This window comes from Eupeodes corollae, chromosome 1, assembly GCF_945859685.1.
Source record: "Eupeodes corollae chromosome 1, idEupCoro1.1, whole genome shotgun sequence".
Lineage (NCBI taxonomy): Eukaryota > Metazoa > Arthropoda > Insecta > Diptera > Syrphidae > Eupeodes > Eupeodes corollae.
The window spans coordinates 251,422,422-251,439,176 of record NC_079147.1 but is presented as its reverse complement, the minus strand read 5'-3'; the positions used below and the strand labels follow the sequence as shown (position 1 = coordinate 251,439,176).

Below are 16,755 nucleotides of genomic sequence, written 5' to 3'. Positions count from 1 at the left end.
TATGGAGAAACAATAAATTTAAACACAACAAAAACAAAATGAATACAAAATGTACTCAAATATAACCACAAACTTCTAACTAAGTTTTGTTTGTTTCGTTTTTATCATTTGCAAAATGAAAGTTCATAATTTTGAGAGATATGTCATTATTAAAGCATTCATTCGAAAATAGAAAAGTCATTTTTCATTGATTGACAGATGCAAAATAAACAATAATTTCAAACTAATCTTGTTGGCATCAAATATGATTCTAGGTTGACAGATAGTTGGAGCTATTAAACGTTAAAAAATGTATGATGGAATAATGTGACACTCCATTTTCCAAAAAGTTTGTTTGTTTAGACGTCAAATTTAAGAAACTGGTTCTTCATTAGTTTGGTAATAGAATAAAACTATGGACAAACAATAAGTTTTAATAGTGATGTAAGCACAAGAAAATGCGCAAGAACCACATTGACAGATCATAATTTAGCCAGAAATGTTATAATGAAAACATTAATTTAAAAATTGAAACGTACATTTTCTTTAATTGACAATAGAATAAAACTGTGGACAAACAATGATTTTTTTAGCGATGTAAGCACAAGAGAAATGCGCAAGAACGAGCATTGACAGTTCATAATTTTGACAGACATATTCTTATGAAGGCATTTATTCGAAATTGAAAATTTGAAACGTCATTTTTCTTTGATTGACAGATGCAAAATGCTGTCACACTAATACAGTCGTTTTTTAGCTAGTCGTCCATATGACAGACTGTTAGTTCTTTTAAATTTGAAACTAAGTCGAATGTAAGGCTTTCGGAATCGTTTTGGTTTTTGAGAATTGTTAAGCTCCTATGCTTTGAATGATTTAAAAAAAGAGTTATTTTCATTTGAAAACTTCCTGTGATAAAATTTCTTCCAAAATAGAAAGTTTTACGTTTAAAAAGCAGCGAAAAGCTAATAAATCCTGAACTATACTAATTAAAATTGAAGAATTAAACGAGTATAGAATTGGACTCAAAAGTGATCCTTGAGAGACTCCATGGTGACTTTCAATCTCGTATTTTTCAAATTATAGATAACTTTATGAAAAAATAAAAATTCGCATACATTCTGATTATTCAGACAAATTATTTAATATTTTGTAAACTTCTAAAGTAATTTCTAAACTTTGTAAATCAAAAAATCAAGGAAAGTGACCATCGAATGAAAAATTTAGTTGCCTAAGTCACTAAACTGATACAAGTGTAAGTATTTTTTTTAGTTGAACAACTATCTAAAAGTTTGACATACTTTAGAATAGGTTTACAAGTTTGACTGAAAGTGTCAAAAATTTTTAACTCGGTAGACTTAAGAAAACTTTATGAGCAATAGGTTATGTTAGGTTGGAGTGGCTGTCCAGGTGTCATTGACGCACGTAGACCTCAAGGGTCCATTGTGATACCGCTAATGGCGTTACTCATGGGAGAGTAATGAACTTAAACAAACCATTTCGTACTTTTAATAAAGTTAGAGAGACGTTTTGTGTCAATCGTTGCCAGTTCACTGGTGTTATCAAAGAAGGGATTACCGAGAAAGTTATTCCTTCTAATGGAGAGACCCCTAGCCTCAGAGCTTGTCTTCCGTTATTACTCCAATTGTAGAGCTTATACTTTGTCTGCTCAGTGATATCAAGCCTTTTGAGCGTTTTAAGTCAATACTTGGCCAAATTTGCTTGGTTGCTAGGCAGGTGGTACTCTGTGACCATTTACCATTTGTTGTTTCTAGGGCATATTGCTTGAGAAGATATTTGCATGTAGGAAGTGGTGTTCCTATGTTATGTTTTTGTCTAACATGAGGCAGAAGTGTTCCGTGCAATTTCTGGAATGTCTCTGTGGCCCGGCACCCAAATGAGGTGAATGTCAAACTGTTCCGTCATCTCATTCAGAGATGATTGACAATCGTGGACTGTTTTAGAGTTTGTGGAGACAGACGCGAGAGATTTAAGAGCGGCTTGGCTGCCTGAGAAGATTCGTATATCCTCACAAGATATAACGTTTTCTTTGAGCCAGGATAGTGCTTCTTTAATCGCCATTACTCCGGCCTGGAATACACTGCATTGATTGGGAAGTCTATAGGATAGACTGAGATTCAGTTGTTCCGAAAAGATACCACTTCCAACTCCGTGATCGGTCTTTGAACCGTCAGTATAGAAGTGTACCGAATCATCTTTCAGGGGTCTCTCTTCTTCTCAGGAGTATCTTGACGGGATGGACACTTGGAAGCTTTTACCGAATACCATTTTTGGGGTGGTATAGTCTAAGCGATCTGGGATAGATCTGAAACTGTCTAGAATAGTAGTTTGTCCAGTATTGTTACTGGTCCATTGAGAGGTGGCTCTAAGCCTTACACATGAGATGGCAGCCACGTTTTTTGAGAAGATGTCAAGTGGTGTTAGGTTTAAAAGCACATCCAGTGCTGGGGTTAGTGTTAAAGAAGTGCTCCTGTGATGCACATACCTGCTGACCGCTGGACTTTGATGAGCTTATTTAGATTTAACATCTTGTCCAGTGCGGTCCACCAAACGACAGCTCCAGTATCGGTCTGATTACCGAAGTGTATAGCCAGTGGGTTATTTTTGGGGAGAAGCCCCATTTTGATCCTATGGCCTTTTTACAAGTAAAAAGCGCTACAGTAGCCTTTTTTACTCTTTCATCAATATTTGCCTTCCAATTTAGTTTTTTGTTTAAAATGAGGCCCAAATATTTAGTTTGGTCGGAAAAGCTTAATGGTATTCCTCTAATCTTGGTTGGGCTAATCTGAGGAATATTATGTCTTCTCGAAAAGAGTATTAATTCTGTTTTGTGTGGGTTGACGTCAAATCCACATTGCTTAGCCCATTTAGTTAGCCTGTTTAAGGCATTTTGTAAGATTTCCAAGAGAACTTGGGGGTGCTTCCCAGATACGGATATTGTAACGTCGTCAGCATAGGCAATCACCTTAAAACCCTCTGCTTCCAATGATGTAAGCGTTCGTTTACTACCATGTTCCATAAAAGAGGCGAAAGGACCCCACCTTATGGAGTGCCTCGATTCACCGATCTGGTGGTAGTAAAACTTCTCATGTTAGAAATTATTGTCCTGCTTTTGAGCATGAGATTTATAAGATCTATGAGAGTGATTTCTCTAATTTCAGCTTATCCATTGCTGTTGTAATCGCCTGGTAACTGACGTTGTTGAAAGCTCCTTCAATATCTAGGAACGCTACTAAGTTACATTCTTTGTATTCGAGGGAATGTTCAATAATACGTACCAGCGAGTGAAGTGCTGATTCTACTGATTTTCCCTTAGAGTAAGCATGTTGAGCTGTGGAAATGATACATGGTTTTAGATTATGTCTGATGTAAATTTCAATCAATCCTTCCAAGGTTTTAAGAAGGAAGGATGATAGGCTGATTGGTCGTAGATCTTCAGGGTTAACTTGTGAGGTTTTTCCTGCTTTAGCAATGAAGACTACTTTTGCCATTCTCCAGGCTTCGGGAATATATCTCAACCTAACACAGCTTGTCAGAATGATTTCCAATGGTGGAATGATCATGTCTGAGCATTTTTGTAGTTCGGCCGGAATGATTCCGTCTGGTCCTGGAGATTTATATGGATCAAAGCTGTCTATGGCGCATTGAAGTTTTACCCGCGTTATTAGATCAACTAAATCGCTTGTAGAAGCTAGAGACTCTGATGTTAAGTCGTTGAGTATGTTAGAGCTACCTGGAATGTGGGGGTCTAATAACAGATTAAGAGATTCTTCATCTGTGATAGTCCACATGCCTGCTTCTGTCCTTAAAGCACTGAGTATTGTTGGACTTTTTGAGAGAATTTTCCTGAGTCTTATGAGCAATAACAGCGGAAAAATTAAAAACAAATAAAAACTTTTTTTGGAAAACGCTTGTTACCCTATTTCTTGCCTACCGCTAGGAATTCACAAATCCTCTGAAATTAAACAAGCCCTTAGAGTTGGGAAAAAATAAAGGTCCCCTTCATTTCTACATTACGGACAAAAACAGATATCATTGCCATAACACTTTTTAGATTGTGATTGATATTTTATCGTACTAATAAAGTTTTTAAGATTGCGATGGCTCAAATATTTCTCTACTAAAATACATGAGTTCGAGATAATTTTACATTTATTTCATTCCAAAATTCCACTAACTGCTTTTTTTTAATCACAACTTGTATTGATATTTTCCATTAAGGTGATGTGACTACCAACATTGAACAGTCTTTTCTAAAGTAAACAAGTCTTTAGCGGTAGATACGTGTTACTGGTCGTGTAAAACGTCAAAATTTAACATCTTGAAAATGCGGGCCACTTAACCGTGATGACCATTTGAACGATGTCATCTAACATACGTAATGTCATTGATATAGGCTTTTTAACTGAAATAAAAATTCCGTTGATATCTTAAATTACAACTTGTTTTAATCAATTTTAACATCTTTCCGTCACTAATGGAAAACACTTTACCATCTTGGCAGATACCATAAACAAAAAACTGACAAAAAAAAACTAATGAATTTGATCTCAAAACTTTTAAACTCCACTATATTTGAAGTGTTTTTCCACCAACATCTTTAAAGCTGAGTTCTAACTTGACTGCCTGTCTATCAAAAAATCAAAAAAATGAAATAAAAGAAATAACAATCAGAAAAGTTTCACCATCATCATCTACACACCGCATCACCATAAACTTTAACTAAAAGAAATCACTTGCTTCCGCTGTTTAAAAATTTCTTCGTTCAACGTCGTCGTCATCGTCGTCGTTCATCTCATCATGAATTCTCAACTCGCCGCATATTATACGGAGTGGATTTGGTTTGGTAACGTTTTGAGAATACGAGAAAGAACCCGAGATAAATGAGTGTTCTTCAAGTGAGATGAAATGCTCCAGTGGTTATGGTCGCTTAATTGTGGTTAAAATATGCTGACGATGCCGATTATTTGATGGATGGATGGTATGGCATGGAATGGAATGAAAAAACGACTATATCACAATATTAAAAAAATGACAAAAAGTATTAAGTACACAAAAGCTGAAGCTGAAGATGAAAATGAAGATGAAGACACTTAATATGTGTTGTGTACATAGAGGGATGATAGTTGGAACGTGTAGTTCGTACAAAAACAACAAATGTAAACCTTCGTCTCACTATTTTACACATACGTGTAAACGGGTATACATATTTCTAGAGTCTTGCCACGTATACTCGTTTTAATTAGCCAGATAATGGAGTTAAGGTATCAGAGTATCACTCTATGAAACCTAATACCTATGTTGTCAAGGAGCAAGACAAGACAAAAGACTCGAATCACACGCAAAGATACCTAAGACCTACGAAGCACAGCAGCTGAAGCAACAAATTATTGTATTATATGGATTTCTAATTTGCCACGCTTTACGTGATCTACCGTGATGTGGTTTTGTCCCCTTCTTTTTCCTTCTCTCTTTCTATCTCTATCTCTCTTTCCATTTATATTTCTTTGACATTACGTTGTCATTTGGTGTCACCGCTGCGCTGCTGTGTATTCACGGTAATATGTCATTATCACGGTAATATGTCAAATAAATTCTAGGCTAGTTCGTCAATTATTATTGTTATTTGACCAGAATACCGCTGGAGGCGTTTGTTTAATATGTATAATGTAGAAGCTTAGAGAATATAAATGTCTGTCAACAAACATGGACGACCTAGGAAGCTATGGACTCTTAAAATAATAACAAAAAACAACTTATTTTTTTTACTCTAATAATGATGAATCGAGATTTGCTGCTGGCATTGCATGTTTCAAGGCATTTTAAGTGGTACAATTTTTATATATTGAACATGACGTAAGAAGCACAACAAATCAAATATACATACGTATAGAATGTGGACCATAATTTGAATGTCAAAATGTATTTAAAGAATTAACGCGATGACACAATTCCATCAACTAGCTGCAACAACTCTACGATGACATATGTGTACGAGAGAATTTAGAAAAACAATAATTTTGACATTGACATTTTAATTTTTGAGAGGTCAAACAAAAGTGACAGAGAGTAAATATAATAATTGGGAGGATTAGGATTGACCTTTGGAAAGCTGAACAAAATCTACAATCAAATGAAATTTCTCAAACCGTAGTTAAACATAAATCCAACACGCATGTAGTACAAAGGGATTTAAAAAATAATTACATCTGGCGCCACACCACTGTTTTAGAGAAAATGCGGTTTTCATCAAAAGTCTACAAGTTTTTGGTAAAGCTTCAAGTTGCTCTACGAGTCTATAGGGTTTAGCCCTTATGGCGGAAGAATTTCTTTGAAAAATCATATAATTATGATTAATGTCGATCAATTAGTAATTTTTTTAAGAATAAGAATTGACCTTGTAAGCCCTTTGTTGTTCACTATGGGTTGAGCTTAAGAATGAAGAATATAGAACAAGAAATAGAATTATAAACCTTTCGTGAACGAAATTTTGTGATGGGGGAAAAAAATATTGAAATGTTTGATATAATTTGGATTGGACAGTAATTGGTTATTAAAGAAAGAAACTGAAATTTAGGTCAGTTTGATGATGATTTTACGTGTTTTAAATTTGTCTTTAGACTCTATTTACGCAAATAAGATTTTTATGGGAATATATTTTGGTTTATTTCTGCATTAATTTTGAGCTTTAAGACTTCATACTAAATTCGGACTATTTTTTAAATGTCAATCTGAATTATTTCTCGTGTCTCTTTTCGAAAGTCAAGCATATTGGAAATTTGTTTAGATCAAAGTAGGCGGAAGGCCGTCTCAAATCGACCAATGAATATCTTCGTTGTGAAAAATAGACCAAAGGACCTTCCCTGTTTGGAACCTTTTACGAGCTTGTTATAAAGCTTGAAAAGATTAGTGTCGAAATTTGGTTCTTTTTCCATTTTCAACAAGAAAAACATTTCTAGCATTTTTTTCCAAAATAATTTAACGCGTTATATATGTCAACCAGTAACTCACAATTTTTTTAAAAATGTTTTTGACTTTTCAATAATGAATTTATGCATTTCTTTTCTCATTGATATTTTTTTATTTTCTTCTTCAAATAAAAGGTTGGAGAATAGGTTGGGAGAAAGTAAGATTATTGAACCTGATATTCCAAAGGCATTTAATACAGTTTGGCATCAAGCTCTCTTATTGAAAATGCATGCTTTTGGTATTGATGATTCTCTTCTTTGTTGGGTTAGAAATTGCCTTTTGGACCGTTCAATACAAGTAGTATTGGACGGGTTCAAATCTGATATCCACAATATAATCGCTGGTGTGCCCAAGGGTTCCGTTTTGTCTCCAATTCTCTTCCTTATATTCATACATGATCTTTTGTCTGAAACTTCTAACTCACTACATTGTTTCGATTATGACAATACCCTCTGCTATATTCGTTTTTGATTCTCATCCTTGTTCTTCGGATCTGGACTACAAACGGCAGCGCGTGATAAGCTCAATAAATTCTGATCTTGACAGCATTTTTCAAAGGGGATTCAAAAACTGTGTAGAATTTAATGCTTCGAGAACTCGATGCTGTCTACTGTCACAAAAGCGTAACCCTCCCCCAATGCCACTATCCATAACATACTTGAGTCTTCTGGATAGAATTGAAAAAAGAGCTCTTAATATGATTGGAGATCGTTTTCTTACCGAGGCGTTCCTCCCCTTAAACAATTCAAGCGTAATACCCATAGGAATTACTAGGAATGCCCAATAGTTTACCCTTGAGCCCAATTTCGAACGTACTGTTAAGTACAGAAATGCTTTCTTTAGCCGCACTACACGAATGTGGAATGCTTTACCAGTCTCAATATTTTCCATTTATTACACTGTGTAGACATTTAAAACCAATGTTCATCGGTTTCTTTTTCTAATCCTATCCTCTTTTCTTAATTGCTCGCACTAGGTTAAATCATTATAAGGGTATTAATAACCCCTTTAGTGGGCGCATAATATAAAAACAAATATATCTCCCCTTCGCTTTTTTGTCTTTTAAATTTCGCGGCTATGTACAAAGCACTACAGAGCTCGTATCTGGCAATACTATACATCATTTAAAAGGTATTGACATAACCTACGTATAACGACTCTATTAGTTTGGATATTGCGTTCAACAGTTTTAGACGTGTAAACATGGAGTTTACTAACTCCAAAATTCGCGATATTTTAAAGTTTTCCTTCGTTAAAGGCAAATCCGCTAGAGAAACGTTCCGTGAGATTAATTGTGTTTTGGGGAATGGTACTTTATCACTTCGAGTCGCGGACGAATGGTTCCTAAGATTCAGAGTCGGTGAAAACGACACCATGGATAAACCAGCCGGTGGAAGACCGGTGACGAAGAATACCGATCAAACCATGGAAAACATCACCCAGGAGATGAGAGTTAGTCACCAAACCATTTTACACCATCTGCAGAAGGCTGGATACAAAAAATAAGATTGATGTTCCGGTGCTGCATGATTTGACGCAAAAAAAACCTTCTGGACCGAATCAACGCTTGCGACATGCTGCTGAAACGGAACGAACTCACGGAACGGATCACATACAACAATATCAAGCGTAAACGGTCGTGGTCGAAGGGCGGTGAATAGTCCCAAACAGTGGCCCAAGCCGGGATTGACGGCCACGAAGGTGTTGATGTGGGTTTGGTAGGATTGAAAGAGAATCATTCACTATTCCCATAAGGCCAGACACTTAATTCTACTCCGAAAAACTGGACCGCTTGAAGCAGACGATCGACAGGAAGCGTCAACAGGAAGGGTGTAGTGTTTCACCGGGACAAGGCCAGACCACACACTTCGTTGATGACTCGTCAGAAGCTACGGGAGCTCGGATGGGAGGTTTTATCGCATCCACCAAATAGTCCGGACATAGCGCCAAGCGATTACCGCCTGTTCCTGTCGAACAAATGAACGCCCTTGGTAGTGTAAAGTTGAACTCAAAAGAGGCTTGCGAAAAGTGGCTTTCCGAGTTCTTCGTTAATAAGGAGCTTCTACGAGGGAGGTATTATGAAGTTGCCGTCTAGATGAAAACAGATTATCGAAAAAAACGGCGCATATTTGAACTAAATCCGATTACTGTTACACTTCTTATAAAGCATTGAATAAAGAGCAAAAAAGTGGAAGAGAGATATTTTCTAAGTTTGTGTTATTAAGTAGTAACTTTTGACCTAATTTTTTAGAAAAATATATAAACTTATGGCCCACTTTCTTCTAGACTTTTGGGGGGGAGGGACTTTAGCATTTATGGACCCACGGAAATGGGGCTATGAAATTTTGACCATGACACTAAGTGAAGTGCATAAGGAGGCTATTTTTGGAATTGTGCTACGGTTATAGCGGTTATATTGTTACATTGATGTGTAAGGATTCAGAGTTGGGAACAAATGATCACAAAAAAAATTAATTCACAATTACTTGTAATTGTAATTTTCATACACTGAAAATTTAATTAAAAACCGTTAATTACTTGCAATTTAATTAAACAAATCTAATTAGAAATGAAAATAATGATCAAAAAGCAGCAATGAATTATTTTGCAATAGTAATCATTACACAAAGTTGTAATTGAATATTAATCTTGTCAATTACTTCACGCAATTTTACAAAATAATTTCCTGAATTCCGAAAGGTTAGTTTAAGTTAATAAATAAATATGAATATCAATTTATTGAATAAACTCAAACTATTTCAATTTTCAATTACATGTAATTAGTAATTTTTTTAACTACAATTATAATTTATTGAAAAGTATTCTTTTTTTTCAATCGCAATTGCAAGTAATTAAAATATGTATATTTTACATTAACATGTAATTGTGATGAAAAAAAGGTCAATTACTAATTGAAATGAAAATTAAAATTAGTTACGAAAAGTAATCATTATTTCCCAACTCTGGTGGGGATTAGTTTTATGATAAAGATATACAGCCAATACGAAAAACGAATTTGTAGACCCCATCTGTTTTCAGCTTAAATTCTTATCTTAAATAACGCCCCCGTATTTTGCTCTTGATAAGAGGAAAAGTTCGGTTTTTTTAGGTCTGACACTAAGTTAACATTGATCTGCCCAATCAGTTCCAGATAACCCTAAGCTATTTACAGACGAAGGGAATGGACGCCACCTTGCGAAAACTGTGCTAAACAAAAAATTAGGTGTCGCAACAGTCCGTTAAAAGCTAAGGCCTAGTGATTTACAACTCTCAACCATTGCTGTGTACGAGTCATGTCAGGAATGGAGTCATGTCGAATCGGACAAGAATTACTCTTTGAGGATTTGTCAATTTCTTGCGTGAAAAATCTTTAGGTGGCACAGGCAGGACCTCTAGCATGACAGTCCTACGCAATAACCGTCACGCTACGAGTACTACCGGTTCTAGTTCAATTATTGCTCTTTTCATTTCAAAGACTTAAAGTTTGGTATTTTATTCATGGTCAAAACAACCAGTACTAATTGCTCCTTTAAATCTTTCACCGTAGCAAACATTTCAATTCATTTCTTCGATTTCGATTCAACTTGACGAGTGGAATAAATTCAAAGTATCCTATGAGATGACATTGTAAAATTATAGAATAAAGATGCCGCATGCAAAAAGTGATTTAAAACAAAAGTGTCTTATCAAGTTCACATCAATTCTTTTAATGTACGTACATTTATTCAATCTTTTGATCCAGTGGTGTGGCCGTCTTGTACATGAATCGAATTCACAATTCAGATTCGATTAGATCTTCAAGCCTACTCATGTAAGCGGGCGGCCTGCGGCGGTATTAAAAGCGGCCATGATTTATATGCAAATTGATTGAAAATAACAAATAAAGATTGACAGCAATCAGACATCTTAATTATTTGCTGTACTTCTATTCAGAAATAACAAAAATAAATAAGTTGTAAATGACATCTTATGTAAACATATTTGATGTACATATTTTGTTTGTTTCTATCACGATCTTGAATAACGAATAAACAAATGTAACAATAAATTAATTTTCATTGAAATCGCAAGAATTGCAGGCACTTTTTACTAATTTTAATGTGTCATTCACTGCCGTAAAAAGAAACTTATATTTTGACACTTGAAATGACAGCTTAGTTTGACAAGTATCAAATATCAGCGCTACCAACCTTAAACCACGAAATAAATTAATCTTCATTAAAATGATCGTAAAAATTGATACTAATTTGACTAGGTTAGAAAATAGTTTCACTTATACTTTTAGGACTAATAGTTCCGATCCTTGTTTTCGAACCCTTTGAAGAAACCAGTGAATGTCTTCTTGACGATTTCCAAGATAATTATATCGATTTAATTGAGTTCAAATCAATTATTTATTATTTCTTTTCTGAGTATCAAAGAAATTAACATTCTGAGCTGTCATCGTTTATATTTTTTTCTGATTAACATATTAAAGAATGACATCACCCTATTTATTGATATAAGGACATTCCCAAAATAACATAAACCTATCTAGGCTACCTTAGTCACCTTCAGCATAAATATTATGAGATCCTAATTTACCATAACAATAACCTATCCAAGCTAAATTTAATAATGAACTCACATAACCCTTATAGTATCTAGATATAGCCACACCTGAATATTGTGACACTTCCTTGACTTTCTTACCTTGTTCTAGACCTATCATTCTATTTTAAACCTTTTACCTTTTTTCCTTCTTCATCCAGATCTACTAGAACCACAACTTTATGTAGCGTAAACATTTATACTTCAACTTATCTGTGTTATACTTTAACATACAAACATAAACGTAAAAGAAAACAACGCCCTTTTAGGACTTATTGTTTTCTGCCATGCTATTTCGCAATACATTGTTTAGGTTATAAGACCTGTCTTAAGGCGAGATATATAGTAAAATATACTTAACTCAGGAAGTGATATATTTATGTATGAAATACGTCTTCACACACCTGGAATGAAAATACTATAGAAAACTTAATGCAATTAGTATAACGATAGTTTGTTGTATGTTGTCCCTCAGAACTTGAAGCCTTAAGGGGTTAACATAATAAACATGAACTATACTCGTAGTTTGTTGTCTGTTGTACTTTTTCGTATAACTAACCTTTACGACGCCATTATAAAGTACGCAAGAGTAAGAAAATATACGTCATACTTTTGCTTATACACGTTTCTACAGCCGTGGCCAAAACTTTAGGAACATTTCTCTCTTGTGACTGGTTATTGTATTTTTTTAAGTTAACATGCCAAGAAAAAGATCTATCTATTATCATTGAATGAGTAGTAAAAATATGCCCATTAGATGGCGCTTTCAGTATGTTAACACATTGAAATATTCTGTAATGCTATTAAAGTTCGGATTTCAATGGAACAACATTGTTTTTTAGATGTATTGTCAATAACTCGATATCAATTTCATTGCGAACAATTTCATTGATTCCAAGAGTTATAAAAATGAGGAAGATGATAGGGGATAAAACGGAGCCCTGGGGGACACCACCATTTGCATTATGGGTTTCAGAATTGAATCCGGCGAAAAAATCGAAGCAGGGATTCGCCCATACCGAAAGAAAACATTTTTTTTACAAGAGCTTTCCAAAGCTGCTAAATTTTTTCAAATATTAAAATAAAACAAATTGGGTGGCGCAACAGTCCGTTGAGAACTAGAGCTTAGTGAATTACAGCTCTCAACCATTCCTTTGTGCGAGGACTGTTGCCACTGATGGAGGGAACCTACAATTTTAAGCCGAATCCGAACCAGTTATTTGGGAAAACATTTTCAATGACAAGAATAACTCTTGGAGAATTCACCAATTCCTCGCCAGAGGCAATACCCGTGCAAAAAAAACTGTAGATAGCATAGGCATTGATAGAACCCAAGACCACTGGCATGACAGTCCAACGCACTAACCATCATGATACGGATACTAGTGTTTCCAATGCTTTTGAAATATTAAGCGCAATAATCTTTCTTTCTCCAAAACGATGTCAAGATTTGTTTACTGTTCAGTGATATAAACCATTGCTACGAAAGCCGTACAGAAGGTTATTAAGAAGCTTTCGTTCCGCAAGATTGTATTGCAAAGAAGGTACGTTAGTGATATCTATCAATATTTTGAGAACAATATTCGCCGAACTACTCGGAACAAGTCTAGAAAAAAAAGGTAGATTAAAAAGCCTATGCAGGGTTTTGCTGATTGGTCCCAGTTAGTAATTAACACACTCAAGTGCTGGTAGAGCCATGACACAATCAGTTATGTTGGAATTTGCCGCGAAACAAATAAGCTTTCTCAAAAGAGCTTACTAAAGACAATCCTTTAAAAACAAGTGTAGGAACCGAAGAAGATTTAAAGTTCCTCTTGTTTTTTAAGAGTAACAAAAAAGTTGTACTGCTACTATTAGTATTTGTTGCCGTAATGTTTGGTTATCCAAAAGTTTGGTCTTTCGAATATGGACGTTGCAGTTCTTTCTAGACTGCTTTAATCTTTTTCTAAAAGGGGTTGGCACTAAGACAACGGAAGATTACATCTATATGTCTTAATAGCCTCTTTAAAGCTTACATCTATCCATGACTTAACATTGGGCTTGCTACTTTTAGCCTTATATGCAAATAAGGTTTTCGTTCCTAAAAAAATCATACTATTGGGTTTTTCAATAAAAGCGCTACAAAGGTTCTTTTAAATAAAACAAAAACGGTTTTGGATATCAATGAAATTCTGTATTCCTGTGAAAGTACGTTCGATGTCATTATGTATGGAACTCGATTTCTTTTGCATGGCCACTACGGGCACGGTTCCAGAAGTCCAGACGCTGAACCAAATTTTCGATGGTCTTCAAGCATAAATCGGTCGATGATGGTGCAATTTCACGTTCGCTATTCGTACGAAGTTCATCAATCGTCGCGTGCTTGTTGGCATAGAATTGACTTCGCCCTAGAGGAAATAGTCTAACAGCGTCAAATCGCACAACCGAGGCAGCCAAGCGACTGAACCATTTCGTGAGATAACACGTTCTCCAAACTTGGTTTCCAATAATTTTATTGTGACATTCGCTGTGTGGCTTGGGTCGCGCCACCACCACCTCCGCCGTGCTCCCTCGCCGTCCTGTGGCAGCCTCATGTCCTCCAAGTGTATATCATCCAATTGAAGCCTGTATATTTGGTTATCATTGAACGGTAGCGATCGCCATTCACAGTAAAGTGCCGGTCTTGATCATCGTGAAAGAAGCACGGCCCAAACCATACATTTTTCGGGATGCAATGATGACTCATGGAGTACATGTGGATTGCTGCTTGACCAATACCGCATATTTTGTTTATTGACGAAGTCATTCAGCCAGGAATGGGCCTCATTGCTAAAGATGGTTTTTCGATAAAAATCCTAATCATTTTCAAATTCACGAGTATACGACGCTTCTGATGGTCAAGCGGCTTTAGTTCTTGCGTCAATTTAAACTTGTAAAGATAAAGGACATGATCTTTTCACAAAAGTTGCCACAACGACGCCACAGAGGTACCCAACGCTTGAGAACGACGACGTGTGAAAGACACATTCGGTCTATTAAAACTGAAGCCTAAGCGACAGCAATATTCTCATCCCTACGGACTCTTTTCTGTCTCTCTGGCACGAGAATATTTTGTATTGTGCCTGTGAATTCAAATTTTGCCCACTGGATGCTCAATTATTGATCTGTTGGGACGATTATGACGACCATAAATTGGACGTAGCGTTCTTAACGTTGAGACCACTGACTCCGATTTCGGTAGTAGGTTTTAATAATTTCGATTCGTTGTTGGCTCGTATATCTTTCGATCAAGAAATGGCAAACCTTATTGAAGAGAAATATCAAAAGAGCGGCAAGAAATATGGCGTCGTTCGCTGTCAGTGTTGCTCTACTTTTATAGCGTCCTTGTTGAAAAAGCCGTTAGGTATTAAACCCGCAATGGAGTCAGCACGAGGCCCCAAACCATTTAAAGGCCCTAAAACAATTATTGACAACGTCCCAGTTGGCTTTCTTGAACTGCCAGGCGGTTGTCATAGGAGCTCTTTCTCTAAAAGGATTTGTTTGTCAGAAGAAAACAGCAAAACTAATACTTTATTCAAACGTGCCTACAGCCCTCAATACACTGATTATGTATTTATCAAGGTCAGAGGTGAGAAACAAGTCAAGAGTATTTTCTGCTCAGCCATTAATGTCGAATATCTATCAAAATAGGTACTGTTTTTTTTTAAGCTTAAGTAAAGTGTTCCTATTTTATTGGGCAACATTTTATGAAACCTGCAGCAAATAGACAAATTAGGGAATATTACCAAATTAAATTAAATAAATTGTTTAATTTAATTTTAAAATTGTTGCGGCAATTGCTAAAGACATATTTAGCAACAAAATTTACTTGTGTTCCTATTATTTTGGTCTTCGCTGTAAACGTTTTGCATAATACGAGTTTCTGTAAGTCTGGTGGTTTCGTTTAGCTTAATTGTTTACAAACAAACAACTTTTTGGTTTGTTTTGTTTTTTATAAATAAATCCATCGATTTGCATTTAGATTAAAAGGACAATGGAATTATTATTATTGTTGTTTTCTTTGTTTTACCTAAGATAAGATATTATGAGTGCATTTTCTTATGTAGACCTTACATACAAGTCACTTAAAGTAATTGAGTGTACCTACTTGAATATCTTAATCGGTTATTTTTGCAAATTTATTTATGAAATTCAATATCAAGGCGAGAATATTCTATAATTGTGTCTAGAAGTTGTGTATTTCTGTCTATGATGTATTCATAAACAACATTAACTTTGTATACGAACTTGTTGTTCTTAACCTTAAATTGTATTATTTGTACTTTTATGGGTGTGAGAATTCCAGGTTCTATCTAATCTTGTTTTTCAATTTAAAAACCAAGTACACCAAGTGTAATAAAAAGAAAAAAAAAAACATTTATTAATTTTTGTTTAAACTTTGATTTTGAAGGTTTTGATATTTCAATCCTTTTTGCAAAGATGTTTTTTTAGAAAATCAGAAAGCCTTTCAGCAAGTTGTCAATTTTTCAATAATTTAGTCAGAAAGTGAATTCGTCACTCATGCATATTGGATTCCTGTATTTTAAGAACCACTTGTTCTATGAGCTTTATTAATTTGAAATGGAGCAGTTGTAAGAAATCAACCATCGATTAATTGTATCAATCGAAATTCTCGTCACAATTCCAAACAATTTTCTCGAAAAATGTTACAGACGAACAACCAGTTTTAACTTTCATGCCAATCTCTAAGTATTTATATTTCCAAATAAAATAACAAATTTCTGTTATTTTTCATAAAGACAGCACGTTTTTTAAACATGGGAAAATGAACAACTATTGAACAACGTGAAATTGTTCTATTGCATCAAAGAAATGGAATTTCTCGGAGGAAAATAGCGCAAATTGTTAATATTCTAGACGGCACGGTCAAGGCCATAATCCTCCGTTTGTTTTTGAAAACCGTATGGAAAATAAGGCGAGAAATACTCCGCACAAAATATTTACTGCGGCAGATGAAAGATACATTGTGTGCAAAGTGAAGTTAAGCCCCAAGTTATCGACACCAAAACTGATTAGTGAGGTGGGAAACGAGCTCCGAAAGTTGTTGCGGTAAAATTTACCTCAACAAGTTTCGCTAGCCTATCTCATATCCTTTTTCCTTTTTTTAACCTTCCTTTTGTCGTTGCGGCTACAAAATATCTTAAGAGTTCAGTAGAATCC

General features: G+C 35.2%; 2 protein-coding genes across 2 annotated transcripts in view; one reads left to right on the top strand and one right to left on the bottom strand.

The window, feature by feature from the left end:
* LOC129943056 (protein unzipped) overlaps positions 1 to 16,755 on the bottom strand; it is a 173,703-nt gene that overhangs the window by 129,583 nt on the left and 27,365 nt on the right. The window lies entirely within an intron of this gene.
* LOC129949796 (protein GVQW3-like) lies at positions 8,170 to 8,472 on the top strand. Its single transcript, XM_056061448.1, has one exon. It carries the CDS (start codon positions 8,170 to 8,172, stop codon positions 8,470 to 8,472), a length of 303 nt encoding a protein of 100 aa, XP_055917423.1.

Excerpts from the sequence above, each read along its gene's own strand:
- LOC129949796 (XM_056061448.1), top strand. The coding sequence starts at position 8,170 with ATGGAGTTTACTAACTCCAAAATTCGCGATATTTTAAAGTTTTCCTTC.